The 20,100-nt window shown below is 40.4% G+C and overlaps 1 protein-coding gene across 3 annotated transcripts in view; it reads left to right on the top strand.

Moving 5' to 3' along the window:
* cryl1 (crystallin, lambda 1) overlaps positions 1–20,100 on the top strand; it is a 112,681-nt gene that overhangs the window by 1,012 nt on the left and 91,569 nt on the right. For 2 of the 3 annotated variants that reach the window (XM_048598072.1, XM_048598071.1), the window contains exons 1-2: positions 6,751–6,918; positions 7,032–7,139. In XM_048598072.1, coding sequence (XP_048454029.1) covers positions 6,776–6,918; positions 7,032–7,139 — 251 coding nt within the window. In that variant the 5' untranslated portion in view covers positions 6,751–6,775. Of the gene's footprint in view, positions 1–6,750; positions 6,919–7,031; positions 7,140–20,100 lie in introns of those variants that run through there. The other variant, XM_020530113.2, reaches the window with a different exon arrangement.

Here is a 20,100-nt window from a genome sequence, read left to right on the forward strand (position 1 = left end):
AAGAAGGGTCTAGGCCCGAAACGTCAGCCTTCCTGCTCCTCTGATGCTGCTTGGCCTGCTGTGTTCATCCAGCTCTACACCTTGTTATCTCAGATTCTCCAGCATCTGCAGTTCCTACTATCTCCAGAACAGGAAAAATGCTGGATGTTCTCAGCAAGTTAGGTAGTTCTTGTGGAGAAAGAAATATTTTTGATGTTACTTTTCTATGAGCCTCAAACTGAAATAATCAAAAACTCATTTTTAAAAAACTAATACTTAATTTCACAGACCCTGTAAACTTCTCAACCATCCCTTTCTCAGTATAGTGAGACTGATTCTGACTATCCCAGGATGGTTTAGATAATTTGTGCATAGATCAATAACTTTTAGGATACTATTGATATCAAGTAATATTCAAATAAAACAAAGTACCCTGTGTATGCTGGAGATATGAAACAAGCAGAAACTGCTGGCAAAACTCAGCGGGTCTGGTATCTTTGGGTAGAAAGAGTTAATGTTTTGAGTCCAATGACTCTTTTACTCACCACAGATGCTTCCAGACTGCTGAGTTTCACCATTTGTTTCTGTTTTGAGGAATATTGAGTTACTAGGAGAAGATAAAATTGAAATAGAAGATCATATTATCAGGTGGAGCAATCTTTAAAGGCTGAATGGCCTACACCCAATTCTAGTTGTTATTCAGACAGAATGGGACAAATGAATGAAAAGTGTTCTAGGGTAACACAAAGTCAGGTTGTAGGAGGCACTTGTTAAGGGGAAAATACTAACATAGACTATTAGACCAAGGGACCTGTTGCTATGCTCCCAAATTCTATCCATATCTGGTTCCAATATACATGACTTTTGACCACTTTCTCACTATTCCATACTAGCCTTCATCCTATCACAAGGGAAACAATATACTGTTTAAGGCTCCCAATCATGCCCAAAACAAAGGCTATCTATTCTCCTGACTCTTGAATTTCTTGTTTGAACCATTCTATTTATGTTGGCTACTTGCTTTGCTTTCTGAATAATCCCTAATGCCATTAAACCATTATGCTGCTCAGGAGAAAGTCAGAAGTCACACTACACCAGATTATATTCCAACAAGTTCTTTTAAAATCACAAGCTTTCAGAGTGCTACTCCTTTGTCAGGTGATGAAGGTCCAGCACTCTGAAAGCTTGTGATTTCAAATAAACCTGTTGGACTATAATCTGGTGTTTTGTGACTTCTGACTTTATCCACCCCAGTCCAACACCGGCAGCTCCACATAGTTGTTTAGGAGCCTCTTCTTCTCAGTCACTGTTATAGCATGTGCCCCTTACCTCTTACTATGTATCCACTGCTATTTCATTAATATAGATCAACACAGATCTTCAGTCCTACCATTTTCAGCTGCCCCTTACAGTTAATCATCTATTCTACTTTTGTTTCAAATTATTCCTTATGACCTGAACTATTTAGCACTGCCTTTAAGTGAAGAGTCTACAAGACAAATTGCAGAAACTCTTGTCGTCTCTGACATGGAATGTAGACAAACTAATTTTCGAACATTTTTATTATATCAGAGACTTCTTTTCTGATGCATTACAAATTCATGCAAGCCTGTCCACTTCTGATTTTTAATGGAACTGAGTGACCAAGTTGTCTGCAGGAACTGGGTTGGTCATTTCAATATTTATGATTGTGTACTTTCATGTTAACAGTCATTCTCTTTTCAAACCACAGTGTTTGGGTTTCCCAGGCCTTGTGATATATGGTAGCTTTAAAGGACATAAAAATGCTCAAATATGAATTAAGTTCCTTTTACAGCACTCTTTCTGGCCATGAGGTGCGGTAGTGCTTCCTTCCAACCTAAGCTACCAGAAAAACAAACTTCATGATTTGTTTATTTCCCATATATAGGGCCACCACTGGAATGTCCCAAATCGCCATCTGTTCTTTGGAATTGCAATCTGATCTTCTTCCACACCACCTCACCCCAGCAATCTGGAAACCACGCACAATGCCATGCTACCTCTTCCTGCCTCTGTAATCTCTGACCCCCAACATACCTTACCTGCCTAATTCGGCTGTCGTTGGTTGACGAACACTGAAAGTTATCCTGCACATAAATTCTTCAGGATGTTCTGGAAACCCACTTGTTCACAACTGTGCTTCTGTGTGGATCTCCTTCAAGTTAAATCCAGAACTCTATATTGTGAAAGTTTGACAGTCACTTTAGGCTGTATCTCAAGGGGAAGAATGCCTACATAAGATAGGACTTTGTGGAGCTAGACTTGAGAAATGAAGGTTGGCGAACATTTTGTGATAGTCTGGTTAGTCTGATCAAAATCCAAATATTAATTTGTTTCTCCAATTTAAAACTAAAATTATGCAAATTTGCTTATGCTATAACCCATGTTACTGATTGTCTTCACATATCAAGAACTTCAATACAGCCACATTACAGCAGGTGTGCTCCTGCTTCAACAGAAACTCGCTCTTTCAGTTCTCTCAATTTTCAAGCCTCAAAATGGGGTCAGTGGGAAAAAGTTTGGGAAATAGTGCCTTAAGATATGGGGCATCACTGGAAATGTTGTCATTTAGTTCCCATTTCCAGGAACTCCAACAAAGAGATGTGGAGCCTTCCTGCACTGTTGCAGTCCTTCTGATAAAAATATTTCCACAATGGTGTTGGGTAAGGACTTCCAGAATTTTGATGTGATAGCAATGAAAGAATGCTGTGTGATTTGGCAGGTGGCCTTGTAAGAAATGGTGCTGCATTTGCCCTTCTGGTTGATGGCAGACACAGGTTTGGGAGTTGCTGCTGAAAAGCGCTTGGCAAATTGTCAAGGTGCATCCTGTCAGTAGTATACCCTGCAGCATGACATTGGCACAGAGAATGCAGCTGGTCTGCTTTAGTGTCTAGTGTTCGATGGTGAACATCCAGTTTGATGCAATTCTAGACAAAGGCAATTGAAGAGGAGATAGTTCTGCTCTCTTGCTGAAGTATTGTCTGGCAAAAATACTATTTGCCACTCCAGTCTTCATGTTGTCTAGGTCTTGCTTTATGCAAACTCATTGTTTCAAATTATTTGAACAATTGTAATTTGAGTGATCTGATGCAGCTCTGTGGCTTGCTAGGCCATTTTCAGAAAACTGGTTCATGTCAATCACATTGCTGTGGGTCTAGAATCAAATGTGGACCAGACCAGAAAGGGATAGCAATTTTCCTGCCCATTAGTGAACCAGGTTGGTTTTTATAACAACCAACAAGTTTCATTCAACACTAGTGATTTAATTACAGACATCCATACAGTGTGAAGTTAACTCAGATGTTTGACAAAAAGAGGCACTGCAATTTTGAAGTAGTTGCAGATGGAAAATGAAGTGCCTGCAGCAATGAGTTAGTGCTGAACACAAGTGTCTCACTTTATGCCAGGTAAAATTCCAACCACTGAAGAGTTTTCCCCATGATCTCTATTGACATCAGCTTTACTCAACCTTCTGCAGTCCCTCCTCAGTCATTTACCTTTTCAATGTAAGGAATAGTTATTCTCTTCCTTTATCACAGAGTATGCATGTATCATTTCATAATGCCAATCACTCTTATTAACAACCGGGAGGAAAATGATTGGAATAATTTTTTTTACAATATTCATACATGGGATAAGGCTCTTGCTCAGCTAGTATTTAACACCAATCCCCAATTTCCCTGGAGAAAGCGATGGTTGTCTGGCTTTTTGAACCATTGCAATCTGAGCTGTAGGGCAGGGGCCAGGACAAATATGTCCCTGTTCTTGGCTGGGACCCATGGTCCCACATCCTGCCCCTGACCCAGGCCTAGCAGCCCTGCTCCAGGCACAAAGGGCTCCTTGAAGCCTGATCCCAGGTTAGTGGTCCCTGGTATAGGGATACCTACAGCACTATTAAGACATTTCCAGGATTTTAACACACGACTGTGAAGGAGCAAAATAGTTTCATGTCAAGATACTTGAGGGAAACTGCAGGAGTAAGAGTTCCTGTGCGTCTAGTGCCCTTATTTTTCTAGGTGCCAGAGATTGCAAATTTATAAAGTACTGTTGAAGGAGCCTAGGTGAGTTACTATTGTGAATCTTCTGGATGGTACACATTGCTGCCAGTGTGCATTGATGGAGGGAGTGAATGTTGAAGGTTGAGGATGGGGTGCCAATCGAATGGGTTGGTCTTTCTTGGATGCTTTCAAGCTTCTTGAGTGTTGCCAGAGTTGCACTCATCCAGGCAAGTAGATGCGCACAGCTGACTTGTGCCTTGTAGATTGTTGACAGGCATTCGGGAGATAGAAGGTGAGTTGCTTGTCACAAAATTTCCAGTCTCGTAACTGCTCTTGTAGCCACTGTATTTATATGGCTCGACAAGATCTGTCAATGTAAACCTAAGATGTAAACAGTGGTGGATTCAGCAATGGTAATACCATTGAAGGTTAAGTGGCAATGGTTAGATTCTCTTTGGAGATGATCACGCCTGGTGTTTGTGTGGCATAAATGTTATGAAACTCTTATCAGCCCTAGCCTGGATGTTGTCCAGGTCATGTTGCATAAGAACATGGACTGCTTCAGTATTGTGAATGAAGTTGAACATTGTGTAATCATCAGCAAATATCTCCACTTCTGACTTTATAATGGAGGAAGATTCATTGAAGCAGCTGAAGATGTTTGATCTTATGACACTGTCTTAAGGAGCTCTTGAAGTGATGCCCTGGAGCTGAGTTGATTGACCTCCAAAAACAACAACAATCTTCTTTTTGCACAAAGCATTATTCCAGCCAGTATAAATGTTTCTCCTTAATTCCTATTCACTTCAATTTTGCTAGTGACCCAATATGTCATGCTCAGTCAAATACTGTCTTGGTGCCAAGGTCAATCATTCATGCCTCACTTCTGGAGTTTAGCTCTTTTGCCCATGTTTTGACCAAAGCCATAATGATGTCATTTGGATTCTGGTGGAACCCAAACTGTGCATCAGTGAGCAGCTTATTTCTTTTTCAAGTGCAACTTTGTAGTACTGTTAATGACCTTTCATCACATTTTGCTGATTGAGAGCAGATTGATAGGGCAGTATCTGGTAGTGTTGGATTTCTCCTCCATTTAGTGCATTGACATAGGTGGTCAATTTTCCACATCGAAGCCAGTGTTGTAGCTGTAATGAAAAAGCTTGCCTAGAGGTGTGGCTAGTTCTGGAGCATATGTCTTCAGTACTTTTGCTGGGATCCTATCAGGGCCAATAAGCTTTGCAGTATCCAGTGTCTTCAGCTGTTTCTTTCATCATGTGAAGTGAATCAAACTGGTTGAAGGCTGGCATCTGCACTGCTGGATACTGCAGAATGAGATGGTTGATCTACTCTGCATTTCTGGCTGAAATTCAATGCAAATGCTTTAGCCATTTGCACTGAGCTGGATTTCTCCTCCATCATTGAGGATGAGGCTTTGAGAACCTTTTTATCAGTTGTTTAATTGTCCATTACCTTTCATGACTGGATCTTGCAGGTCTGTTCCTTTTTTTTGTGGGATTGCTTAGCCCCATACAGAATGAAAAACAAAGAACAATACAACACAGGTACAGGCCCTTCAGCCTCCAAACCTATGCCTTGAAAAAATTGTCTCACACATGTCTTTTAAATTTCCTCCTCCCGCACCTTGAGCCTGTGTCCCCTAGTAATTGACCCCACCATCCTGGGAAAAAAGCCTCATACTTTTGTTCTATCCACTCCATTCAGGTCGTCCCTCAACCTCCTGCATTCTAGTGAAAGCAAACCCAGTCTATCCAACCTTTCTTCATAGCCAAAATCCCCCATACCAGGCAACATCCTGGTAAACCTTTTCTGTACTGTCTCCAAAGCATCCACATTCTCTGGTACTGTGGTGATCAGAGCTGTACACAATTTTCAAAGTGTGGCTTAACTAAAGTTCTATAAAGCTGCAGCACATATTACATGCTACTTCCACTCTTAAAAGTAGGTAGGCTTGTATTAATCTTGTAGTCGAAACCTTTATTTTTAGGTCATTTTGACCAGATTGGATTAGTCCTGCCTTTTTTTTGACAGAACAAAAATGTTCCACACTCTTGCCTAGAAACCGTGCTGTAACTGTAAGGGGAACAGCCGAGGTCTGTGACTACGCATCAAAGAATTTCCCTGACCTCGACATGTAGGTTATTAAGCAGAAACAGACTATAACTGTGTTCATCCAGCTCTACACCTTGTTATCTCGGATTCTCCAGCATCTGCAGTTCCTACTATCTCTATAACTGGTTTTGTTGCTTTGCATGTATGTGGTTACGCCATATGTCTGGATATTCAGCACCATATGAGAGAAAGGGTGGGTGGGAAAAACGTATTGAAAAATACCCGGTTTTCTACTTCCTTGGCCATCACATAACTAGTGAAAATCTTGCTGTTACAAACTAGGAAGTTTGGCTGTCCCACTAAAGTGGGTTGTCTGATTTTTTAAATATTGCTGTGTACAAATTACTCAGTTTCTTACGTTATCGCAGTGACAACTCGTCAAGAGTGTTAAGCGTTCTACGCTATAATGCAGGCAGTCCTGAGGTTGCACATTCCTACAGCGCTTAAACTTTTACGTATTTGCATCTATCTGGAGACGAAAATAGTACACTTTAAACGTTTATATTCTCTTCGTGCTTTTTGTCACCACATATCCGATGACAATGAAAAACTAGTTTTGGATTTCGCCTGTTTTTTTTTATTTTGTGACTACTTTGCCTTGTTGACAGCCTTCTGCGTCATGTTTCAATCCAGAGACAGTCTAGCCTATGGGTGGACACGTTGGCAGTTTGGTTCCACCCCGGGGGCGGGCTTCAGAGGCCTTACGTCGGAGCTGCGGAAGTTCTCGTCTTCACTTCAGAGCAGCTAACATGAGTGACAGTAAAAGGGGCAGCATTTTAATCGTGGGAAGGTAATGTTTTGTCTAAAGTTACAAGAAATGTATACGTCCTCTTTAAAATGTTTGGTCAGTTGTTTTTGGAATGTTGCGATAGATTCATTGTTACAAAATATTGTATTTTCTAGTGGAATCGTTGGACGGAGCTGGGCCATGTTGTTTGCAAGCGCAGGTTACAGAGTCGTTCTTTATGATACTGTTCAGCAACAGGTCACCTCCGCAATTGAAAATATAAGGTACAGTGTGATGCATGAAATTGATAGAAACGATCCTTTCAATAGTTGTGAGGCAGTGTCATCGGACCCGAAACGTTAACTGATTTCTGTCCACAGATGCTGCCAGACTTAAGCTTTTCCAGTAATTTCTGTTTTTGTTCCTTTCAATTTACTTCCATTCTTAACTGTCATTCATTCATACACACAATGTATAACTTTCATCTCATTTTTTGTAAAAAGATGAAACAGTAGATGAAGATTGTGTAATACAAGTTTTCAGGGATCGAGAAAACATTGTCCAGAAAGCTTGCAGAAGAGTGTTAGAATCCGTAATCTGACAGGAACCAACGGCACCAAATGAAGGAATTCCACTTATCTTGGTTAAACCCCATCCGTGTATTGCTTTCAACTTATCCGTTCAACTGTGGCACTCCTGTTAAGGAACTATTGGGGTTTAATGCTCAGCTTCTCCCGCATGAGTTTGCTTGTGAATTTGTCTCGCATTAAGCAGTTGGAAATGTATTAGCATTTCGACCTCTCATCAGGATCTTCGCAAACGCCAGTCGAGTTAATTAATCCATTCTTGGCCGTTTATCCAAAACCGAGAGCAAAGTTGTGAACTCCCAATTGATCATTAACTTTAAGAGCATGCATAGCAGCACTTAAATATTGAATAGGAAAATAATTAGTAGTAAGGAATCATTGACAAGATAATATTTACAAAAGCAACACGTTAATGTTGAGATAAGTTAGAATCAATTACTTGTAATCATAAATTTATTTAGATCATCCAGTGATTAAATTTGAAATTAATTTTGGATTCTCTTTAGGTGAAAAACTAAGAGCAAAGGATAGCCAACATGTTAAATAGATTAAAGACTATATGGGTTTAGTTAGCATTGTTCTCAGAATTTATGATCTTGTCCCTGTAAACTAGTATGAATTAACATGTTGTGTCCCTCTCCTCGGAAGTGGCTGGTGTTGTAATTGTGCAAAGTCAGTTATGAACCTCTGTAGAGGAGCTATTTTTGCTCTCTGTATTCCCTGCTTCTGGATAAATTCACCCTCATACTGGTAGCTGTATGCAAAAATAAGTTGACCACATCTGGCTAATTATAGTTATTCCAGCTTAAGTTACATAATATTTATTTCATTTAGAATGGGTAATAAATGCCAGCAATGCTTCATCTCAAGAATAAAATAAACTGCAACCAAAACTGACCTGTAATAAGCTAGTTAAGCGTTCCCAAACACAAATCAACATCCAATAATCCTACTCCTTGATTCCCTACCTGATAATGAAGCTGCTACATCTCTACTTTGACTATTAATTTAATGTCTCACAGCATGTTTTATCTTTCAAAAGCCTCTGGCAATCAAATAAATTTCCAACAAAACAGTCAAAGTTAATAGAATGCTGATACTTTTATTTCAGAGGAACTGAAATTCAAAGTGAAGGAATTACACTTTGCTTTGTCATATCCTGTCACAGTATTACATTCAATTTTGGACAGTGATCCTGAAGATAGATATGTTGAACTTGGTGTACAAGCAGATTCGCCAGAAATACATAAATTAATTTACTTGTTTTAAAACTTTGTGTTCCATTTCACAGTTTAGAAAGCCATGATAAAAGGATTTGAATAGGGATAGATGCAGAAAAATAAACTCTTTCCTCTGAGGAAATACAGAACAATGGAGCAGAAATGTGAAGACGGGATTGGAGTACAATTGAAAGCTGTGTTTAACAATCCTAAATGTAACCACAGAGTTTAATCTATTCAATATTTTGGCTATCTACTGCTCTTAATTTTGGATTGGACTAATGAGATGAAAAATTAATCCCACAAATATATATCCATCTCTGTGGATGATTTCCATAGTAACTTTATGATCACAAGTAATTGCCGAATTACTGCAACATTAATGAACTGCTTTTATAGCTATTGTTTTGTCTACTATTCCTTACTACTAATAACTTTCTTATTTAAGAGAGTTGTCTTAAAAAAGTTGTCGTAAAAAAATCTGGAACTTCACCAAGTTGAAAGCTTGTGGATGATAGGCAATTGGTACTTTAAAGATTGAGGTTGAAAGATTTTTGAGGTAAAAGCAATACTGAATAAAGACAGTTGAGACACGTGAGCCATATTTGTATGAAGTGGTGAAACAGACTTAAAGGGACAAGTCATTCTGCCTTTTTACCAAAAAAAAGGGAGATACCAAGCATAGTCATGCCTGCCAGCAAAATGTGCTTGCTTCTGATTTGTGACTTTCAGAACTGAAAAAATTTTACAAATTTAGCAGGTTTTAAGCAAGTACAAGTGAACAAAGGAGGGAAGGGAGAAGTGGAACCCATGAATGATTAACTGATAAAAAGAATGTCAAAATAAAGCAAAATGGAACAAGTGAAGAGACAAGAGATGGGTCTAGAGGATTTCCACTTTAGTTCATTTCATTGTTATTGAATTTGATTCCACATTTTTTTGCCAGTGCATTCCAGAACTAACTTGTTTCATAAATGTTTTCCTCATAACTCTGGTCTTTCAGTCATTAATAGAAAGCTTTCCTGTGGTTAGTGGCACATTCTGCGACCAGAAACAGTTTCTCCTTACTTATTTTGTCACACAAGTACACCTTTTGATCATTTGCCAAATCTCCTTCTATTCTCTTCTGCTGTTTATGATACCTACTGTAATTTCTTCAGTCTTGCCTCATAACTGAAGCCCCAGTACCTTTTCTAGTAAATCTACTTAGCACCTTCTTTAAGGCCTTGATATCCTTTTCTATAGTGTAGAGTTAGCTGTCATGGGTTGAGACATAAGCATCTGAGGATTTTAGACTATTAATCTGTAGAACAATCCACGTGTACATTTGAATACTAAGCTTTTGGGCTAGCACAGATGGGCAGTATATGAAATTTGTGAACACATGAACTTTAAGCAGCCATTTAAATTCTCCACCCACTTCTACTCTGACCTCTTGTCCTTATTCCCTACACTATTCCATTGAAGCTCAACGTAGGCATCAGAAACAGTACCTTTTTTTTAGTTCAGCACTTTTCAGCAATTTCAAATCACGATCTCTGGCCCAATACTTCATTTAATTTTTTTGGATTTATTACCTTTTCTACAATAGTCTTTTTGTTTCTTTACTTGTTCCATTAACTTCTCCTTTAATTTTGTACTGTCATCCCCTTTGCCATTTAATGTCTTTTTCTGTGTCTCTTTGGCTCCACCCACCCCCCTCCACCTCTGCTTTCTTCACAGATGCTGCCAGCTCTGCTAAGTATTTTCCAGTATTTTCTGTTTTTATCTAAGATTTCCAGAATGTGGAGTCTTCTGCTTTTGGATTATATGAACTCTATATTGAACAAGGAAAAGTCCTGTAGGGTGGTGTGGCTTTCTCTGGTTGAGGCATGGTTAAGGGTGCTGATAGGTTTTTGTGAATATCAAATTGAAAATCTGCTATTTTAAAGGCAACTTTAATCATGCTTTGCACCACAATAAGTAATGAATGAGCAATATACAAAAAAGGAACAACAGTATACCACTGAACCCTTCAAACCTTCTTTCCCATTCAATAATACCATCTCTGATCTAATTTTTAACCTCCATTCTCCAGTCCTTCATGTCTCCTGTAATCTTTCATCCTCCTTTGTAATCAAGAATCTGTCTACTTCTGCTTTAAATTCTGCATCCACTGCTTTTTGAGGAAGAGAATTACAACGTGTCTGAACCCGCTGAAAGAAAATGTTTCATCAATTCTGTTTTAAATGGGTAGCTCCTTATTTTTAAAATATGACCCCAAGTTCTAGATCCTCACATGAGAGGAAAACTTTCAACATGCACCTGGTTAAGTCCCCTCAGGATCTTGTGTTTCAATTAAGTCACCTCTGACTCCTCTTAAGTCCAGAGGATACAGGCCTAGGATGCATAGTCTTTCCTCATAAGATAACCTGCTCAAACAGGTATTAGTCTAGTAAATGTTCTCTGAACTGCTTCCAATGCATTAACATCCTTAAGTGCAGTGACCCATACTGTATCCCCTACTCCACATATGGACTCATCAATGCCCTGTATAGCTGAAGCAGAGCCTCCGTACTCTTGTATTCAATTCCCCTCGCAATAAACGTTGATATTGTTAGCTTTCCAGATTTGTACTTAAGTCACATCACAAATGTAGTAATTTTTCCAAGGCTATTCTCAGGAGTGTTATAAAACAAAGATTAGTACACGTGAGATATGAGGACAGATGACCAAAAGTTTATTTGAAGACAGAGGTTTTAAGGACTGGCTTTCTTGAAGAAAGAGAGCTGGACAGGTTTAGACAGAATTCTAGAGCTTAGGTCTTTCACAGCTGAAGACGTGACTGCAAGTGGCAGAGAGAATGAAACAGTGGTGTTTGCAAGATGAAAATGGGAGAAGTGCATGTATTTGAGGAACTGAAGATATGGAGGGGAGATGCCAAGGAAAGATTTTAAAATAAGGACCACTTTAAAATTGAGGCATTTTTAAACTAGGAATTAATGTAGATCAGCGATCACAGGGATGATGGATGAATGAGGCTTGCTGCAAGTTAAGGCATAGACAACAGAGTTTTGGATGCCCTCAAGTTTACAAAAGTACGACGTGGGATGCTAGCCAGAGTGCATTGTATTTGTCAAGTCTAGATGTAGCAAATCCTGAAATTCAGTCCTGAATGTTCTGAGACAGGGTCAAGTAATCCAGTACTAAATACCTGACTAATAAAATTGAGAGATGATGTTGAAGCACAGCTAGATGTCATCAGATTTAAGGAAATCTGAGCTATGAAGAGAGGTTGAGTAGATTAGGATTATTTACATTAGAAAGACGGAGGTTGAGGGAGGACCTGATTGAGGTCTACAAAAACATGAGAGGTATAGACAGGGTGGATAGCAAGAAGCTTTTTCCCAGAGTGGGGACTCAATTACTAGGGGTCACGATTTCAAAGTGAGAAGGGAAAAGTTTAAGAGAGATATGCGTGGAAAGTTCTTTACGCAGAGGGTGGTGGGTGCCTGGAACGCATTGCCAGCGGAGGTGGTAGAGGCGGGCATAATAGCATCATTTAAGATGTATCTAGACAGATACATGAATGGGCAGGGAGCAGAGGGATACAGATCCTTGGAAAATAGGTGACAGGTTTCGATAGAGGATCTGGATCGGCGTGGGTTTAGAGGGCAGAAGGGCCTGTTCCTGTGTTGTAATTTTCTTTGTTCTTTGTTCTTTTTGCAATTGATTCAGTTTAGCTTGTAGACTACATGATCAGTGTGCCTTCGGTGAAGCATTGGTGCTCTGTCCTGCTTGTTATTTGTATGCCTCGGTTTGCTGAGGTAGTTGGCATTACTTTTGGTTCTATTTTTCAGTGGTTTGTATATCGGGTCCAGTTCAACGTGTTTGTTAATGGAGTTCCGGTTGGAATGCCAGGCCTCCAGAATTCCCGCGCATACCTACGAGAAAGTCTATAACCTTATCCACAACCCGAGCTACAAACCTTCTCAAAAACTTTAAATTGATTCAGTCACTGAGTGGCAACGTGTAGGTGAGGAATAGGATGGGGTCAGAGTTATTTGGGGTACTAGAATGAACCTATTAAAATAGAAAGAGAGAAGTCATTGCAGTGACATGGTTGATATAATTTGGTAAATAATAATGCACTAAAGTAAATGTAATTCAACCCAGCTGGACAATAGTTTAGTGACATATTTGAAGTCAGTTGTGTCAAAATCTGCACAAGGATGGACAGTTACCTTTATCACACATTGGTTGGCACTTTTAGCTCTTAGTTCTGGAGAATTTAAAACTTGGTTCTTCAAGAAAGATTTAGGAGGGGCCACAAGTTTAAGAACCTCTAGGAAAACAAGATAGAAAATAAGTACGTAGCACGACTGGAAGGATCAAGGATTGTTTCCTTTTCAAGAAAGGGGTGATTTGATAGAGAGAGGACAGTACTGAGAAGTGAGATCCTGTAAACATTATAAACATGGGTGCAAGAAAAGAGTTGAATGGACAGCAGTTTAGTGGGAATAGGGTTGAGGGTGAAGGAGGTGGATCTCACTGATCAGATGAGCTCAAAGCCTAATGGAAAGTTAGGAACACTAGAGAAAGTTTTAAGATTTGGAGTTGATGGAGAGGTGAAGCCATAAAAGAAGTTTTGCTCGGTGGGTTAGATTAAGGGAAGAAAGTGGTAAAGGTAACTGATTGAATTTTTGTTTTACACTTGTATGGGACGTGGGCAGCCCTGGCAAGACCAGCATTTTCTTGCCCATTCTGAATTCTGCTTGAACAGTTTAGCTCACTCAGCCATTTCAGAGGGAAGTTAAGAGTCAAGCACATTGCTGTGGGAGTTGGATACAGGCAAGATCAAGTAAGGATGGCAGATTTTCTTTCTTAAAGAACGTAGTGAACTAGATGGGCTTCTTTTACAACAATTGACAACAGTAAATGATCACCATTTAGCCAACTTTTAATTCAAGATTTTATTGAATTCAAATTTCACTATTTGTCATGGTGGGATTCAAACCCTTGTCTCAAGGACATTAGCCTCGGTCTCTGTGACAGTTAATTACTAGTTCAGCAACTGAGGAAGGGTCACCGGACCCGAAACATTAACTCTGTTTTCTCCTCCACAGATGCTGCCAGACCTGCTGAGCTTTTCCAGCAACTTTGTTTTTGTTCCTCTAGGCTGATACTGGATTTAGCAGGACTGTCCTATGAGGAGAGATTTATTTGATAGGGGTAGGAGGAACTGCAGATGCTGGAGAATCTGAGATAACAAGGTGTAGAGCTGGATGAACACAGCAGGCCAAGCAGCTGACATTTCGGGGAAGGGTCTAGGCCCGAAACATCAGCTTTCCTGCTCCTCTGATGCTGCTTGGCCTGCTGTGTTCATCCAGCTCTATACCTTGTTATCGTTGTTTGATAGGACTTGTATTTACTAGAGTTTAAAAGGTTGAGGGGATCTGATTAAACTTTTAAAACTATAACAGGGCTGGAAAGACTAGATGCAGGGAGGATATTTTCCCTAATAAAAACCGAAAGAACTGCGGATGCTGTAAATCAGGAACAAAAACAGATGTTGATGGAAAAGCTCAGCAGGGCTGACAGCATCTGTGAAGAAAAAAATCAGAGTTAACGTTTCAGGTCCAGTGACCACCCATCACCACCCTCCTCCGCGTGGCTGAGCTTGACCTCACCCTCAACAACTTCTCTTTTAACTCCTCTCATTTTCTTCAGGTCAGAGGGGTGGCCATGCATACCAGCATGGGTCCAAGTTATGCTTGTCTCTTTGTGGGGTACGTGGAACGTTCTTGTTCCAGTCCTAATCCAGTCCACACATACAACTCTTCCTCCGATATATCGATGATATCATCGGTGCTGATTCCCTCTCTCATCTGGAATTGGAAATGTTCATTGATTTTGCTTCCAATTTCCACCCTGCCCTCACTTTCACCTGGTCTATCTCTGTCTCCTCCAATCCCTTCTTCGACATCTCTATTTCTATTTCTGGGGATAGACTGGCCACTAATATTTGCTATAAACCGACCGACTCCCACAGCTACCTGGACTAATACATTCTCCCACCCTGCTTCCTGTAAAGACTCCATCCCATTCTCTCAGTTCCTCCGTCTCCATCTCATCTGTTCCGATGAGGCCAACTTCGACAAGGGAGCCTCTGAAATGTCCACCTTCTTCCTCAACCGAGGATTCCCCAGCACCATTGTTGACAGGACCCTCAACCGGTCCAATCCATCTCCCACACTACTGCCCTCACTCCTTCTCTTCCCTCCCGCAACAGCGACAGGGTTCTCCTTGTCCTTACCTACCATCCCACCAGCATCCACATCCAGAAGATCATCAGACACCATTTCTGCCACCTCCAGCAAGATGCCACCACCAGACACATATTCCCCTCCCTTCCCTTGTCTGCCTTCTGCAGGGACCGTTCTCTCTGGGACAGCCTGGTCCACAATTCCTTCACTCCCAATAGCCCCCCACAGCACCTAACCCTGCAACTGGCAAAGGTGTAACACCTGCCCATTTACCTCCTCTGTCCCCAGTATCCAAAGGCCCAAACATACCTTTCAGGTGAAGCAGCGTATTACCTGCACTTCCCAGAATCTAGTCTACTGCATTCGCTGCTCACAGTGTGGTCTCCTCTACATTGTGAAAACAAAGCATAGACTGGGTGACCGCTTTGCAGAACATCTACGTTCTGCTCGCAAAAGTTGCCTGCCACTTTAACACTTCACCCTGTTCTCTGGCCAACATCTCTGTCTCAGGCTTGCTGCAGTGTTTCAGAGAAGCTCTGCGCAAGCTGGACTAACAACACCTTATTTTCCATTTGCATATCCTGCAGCCCTCCAGACTCAATATCGAGTTCAATAATTTTAGGGCCTAACTCTCCCGTGTTATAGCCCTCTACCCCGCTCACCAGGCCTTTTTATCAAATAGTCTGCCCATTACACACTACCTATTGTTAGTCAGTAACAATCCCCATTAACAGTTATTCAATCTCCTAGCCAGATCGTTATCAACTCCTTTGTCTATCCAATTGTTCTTCTCTCTCTTTGGGCTGTAATCCTTTAATACTATCATTTACTCCCTACCCCATCCCCTCCCCATCTTCTGCATATAAACTGATGTTTTCCTAGCTACCATCAGTTCTGAGGAAGGGTCACTGGACCCGAAACATTAACTTTGATTTTTTCTTCATAGATGCTGCCAGACCTGCTGAGTTTTACCAGGATATTTTTCCTGGCTGGGGAGTCTAGAGCTAGGGGATACAGTCTTGGGATACCTGGTAGATCATTTTGGACTGATGAGGATTTATTTCATCCAAGGGTAGTGAAGCTGTGTAATTCTGTACTGTGGAAAGCTGTGAAGGTGAAGTCGTTGAATATATTCAAAAAAGAGATGTGTTTTCTTTTAGGTTTTAAAGGTATCAAGGAGTAAGGGGAGATAGAAGGTCAGCTACTGAGTGGTGGTTCAAAGAGCAGAATAGCCTACTTCTGTTCCTAGTTTGTGTTTCTGTGAAACTGTTCAAGTCGGGCCAGGGTAGCAAATAAGAGTTTTGTGGTAGAATGTGAAGTATAATGGAGATTGACATAATATAACGTCAGTTTAGTGGGGACTACTAAGATAACAGAAGTGACTGCCTCCTTTAGGAATTTGTAGTTGTGGTGCTAGAGGCATTCAGAGTGAGCCCTTGTTTTTGACTGGAGGAGGACCTTTTGTCTTATCAGCATTCTGACACAACCCTAGGGTCTGCAGTGATCATCTGAGTGTCAGGAACAATCACCCTTACTGAAGCTCTGGTATTTATTGTCTTTTTCGGCCTCTTCAGAGGTTAAGCTTGGGATCAAACCGATATTCAATTTGGATCCCAGGTGAAAAGGTATCTTTAACATGTCAGGCACACTGCTGGGCAGATGAAGAAGATCTGTAGGCCACCTCCTGCCTTTTTAGAGAGGTTACTATTGAGGCCTGAGAGATAGTAAGAACTGCCAATGCAGGAGTCAGAGATAACACAGTGTGGAGCTGGAGGAGCACAGCAGGCCAGGCAGCATCAGAGGAGCAGGAAAGTTGACGTTTCGGGTGGATATGTCAACTTTCCTGCTCCTCTGATGCTGTCTCGCCTGCTGTACTCCTCCAGCTCCACACTGTATTACTATTGAGGCCTTATTTTAAAAATGTAATGTGCTATGCTATGCCATCTTGTGGCCAAACACTGTATTTGCAACTCAGTCTCATCCACTCAGACCATCCATGAAGTTATCCTTTTTGAATTCCTATTCAGCAACACAATGACTTTCTATGTTTCCTAATTCATATTTTTAATTGATATCTTAACCCAGTAAGGAATATCAGTTCTTGACAATCAATGATTTTAGAGCAAAAATGAATCTGAAATATGCCACAAAGAGTTTATTCAACTGTCTATGAGGATTAGTGTTGATGGTTTAATATTCTTTTTCACTTTTGAGTTTCTCAGTCAATATTGCTTTGCAATTACAAACACAAAACCATAAATTGCTGGAAAAGCACAACAGGTCTGGCAGCATCTGTAGAGAGAAATCAGAATTAACATTGCAGGTCGAATGATCTGAATACAATTGCTTTGCAATTATGTGGTTTACTTATGCATTTCCTTAGTTTCAGAGAAATTTTGGAAGTGTCTGCGTTGGTTCTCTGAGCCGCATCTGTTGAAACAGCTGATCATTTTTGTCTAGTTTGGTAAACTTTCTTGTATGCAGATTGTCTTTTATCTACAATTTTCTGCAATTATCACACTCCATTAGCTTTATCTGCAATTATGGAGTTATTGTTACTTTCTGTTCTGGATTGAGGAACAGTGGAAAGATGAAGGTCAGCAGGTACCCTGGCAAGTGCTATCAAGCATCTTTGAAGAAAATGGATGAAATGCGCTGCTCATAGTAGGCCAAGAGTAATCTTACTGAGCCAAGAAGTACAGGAAGAAGCTGTACCTTTTTTTAGGCAGTTTGTTGTAGAGATCTAACCTACCATCTGTTGTATTGATTGACACACTGCCATTCACTGTAGACCTTACATTTTTCTTTACTGAATTATTTCAGACCTCTTTATGAGGGTCATCAGCAGTATATTGGTCTGTATTTCATTGCTGCTTCAAGCAAATTTGCTGCAGTGACTACTAACTGCTTTTATGTTGTTATATTGGCATTAGGGCACCGTAATACCAGCCAACTACTTTAGTGAATAGGAAGGCCTACCATTCCAATGATGTCCAGCCAGTGGCAATCATTAGGAACTTTGTCATACAGATCTGCATTGTGTACTTAAAGGCTGCCAAGATGTAGTCGTCTAAAGATAGCTGAACCCCACCACCTCCTATATTCAGTCCATTTCAGAGGATGAGGGATAGAGTGTATTGTGGCCCCTGACATCCTCGTGCATAACCAAAGTCTGAGAGCAGGTTGATCCTCTAAACAGCACTGGGGAGCTGAAGCAGAGATTCAGATGTTTCAGCCACTCAAGGGGCTAATTCCATTGCATTCGTGGACCTCATAACACAAGTCTACAAATGGAGGAGGCAGAAGAGCAGCAGTAGGAAGTGTTCTCATACAAATAACTTGGGGAAATGGGAAGAATTAACAAAAGAAAACAACTTCACACTACCCTACAACAAGAACTTTGAGGGATCAATTCATTGTTCAGTAATTCCCTAAGCTGATCTTTGCCTTGCTTTGAGGACTTTCAAAGAACCCTTCTGTTTAATGTATTGAAGTACATTCTTCAACACCCCATATCCCACCATCATAGATCATTCAACTTTGGATAGCATCTACATCAATAACTGGCCTGCATCATCAGTCTGTGTCACAAGCAATCAACTTGATTAATTTGATTGCATACATAATTGCTTTCCATGCCTTTCTCAATAAGGTGATTGAATCATGGTTATTTTTTTAAAAATTAAGATTGCCTAAGTATACTATTCCTAAAAGGTACTCTCCTAGCAGCACCTACAAAGCTAATGTAAGTCTGAAGTTTGTTTTTATGAAGTCCTGTCCGCAGATTTGTCGGCACTGTAGCAAGTATTGGCAAAGACATAATTAGAAAACAGATGTTTTATCCATGTGTCATTGCCACTCTAGATTTGGGTCTTAACACTTTCACTAATCAAAAGGAAAACCTACTGCAGAAGAAGTTATGCCTTCAATGTTCCTATTATTTAAATTCATCCATCTTTCCATGTACCCAGAACCTGAATGGCAAATTTGAGCCAGTGCTAAAACTAAAAAGCTAAACAGAGACTTCAGTTGAATTTAGTTTAGTTGAATTCTGAACTGACGCACACCTTGAATTTTTAACCACTTCGAATTTAAATTTCACTTTCACTCTAATTTGAGAATAAATTGAGGAAAATTGACAGCATTTGCTATTTCATATAAACTTATTCCTGTCTCTAAGAAAAGATTAGTTTGACTGGGACATGATTTCTTCAATGAAACAAAGCAAATTATCCAATAAAAACACAAATAGTCAATTAAATCATTAAAGCATTTAAAGTCAGCCAGCTAACAGTGAATAGGAAGGCCTATCATTCCATTAATATCCAGCCAATGAGCAATCATTAGTAACTTTGTCATACAGATCCGAAAAAAGTAATGATCCAATCAAAGAAAAACTATGAGAAACTTAAACAAAATGGAAGGTTAACATGATTCTCAGTAGCATTTTTAATCCATGTTCATGAAACATTGCAAGACTAATAGAAGTGAGACAATAAGAAGGAAAAAGTAAGCAGGAAGCTGTCAGCCAGTTAGCCTAATGTCCACCATTGGGTAAACTGCTAGAACTCCATTTGAGGAAGTAGTAGCAGGACATTTGGAAAATCAAAATGTTATTTGGCAGAGTCAGCATGGTTTTGTGAAACGGGAATGATGTTTGTATAAGTTGTTAGTGTGAGGATGGAACAACAAGGAGGGTGGATAGGGGAAAACCATTTTAATATTGTATAATTGCATTTACAAAAGGCATGCAATAAGGTGCCACATCAAAGTTTACCGCACAAGATAACCGCTCCTCAGAAGATAGTTTTGCCATCCAAGAAATTAGTCTAGTGAACTTGTGCTGCATTCACTGTATGCAAAGTGTATCCTTCCTTAGTAAGTGCTGGCAAGATATCAGCAGGATAAGTTGCTCCATTCGGAGCTCTACTCTGCTCGCCAGTTCCCTTTCCTTTTCCTTTCTTTTTTCTTCTCCTCTCTCCTCTCTGTAATAATTCTATTTCCCACCCCCCCCCACTCTCCACCCTTTAACTACCTACTGAAGGAGTTGGGTCATGACCAGGAACTGCGTGGCGAGAGCTGAACGCGCGCGGGCCGTGTCCTGCAGCGACGGTGGTTCAAATGTGGGCCAGAGCAATGTGGGTCAGCGGCGAGAGCAGGCCGGCGAGGCAGCAGCGGGCGGCGGCGAGAGCA

The sequence above is a fragment of the Rhincodon typus genome, chromosome 6 (genome assembly GCF_021869965.1).
Source record: "Rhincodon typus isolate 14 chromosome 6, sRhiTyp1.1, whole genome shotgun sequence".
NCBI classification, from domain to species: domain Eukaryota; kingdom Metazoa; phylum Chordata; class Chondrichthyes; order Orectolobiformes; family Rhincodontidae; genus Rhincodon; species Rhincodon typus.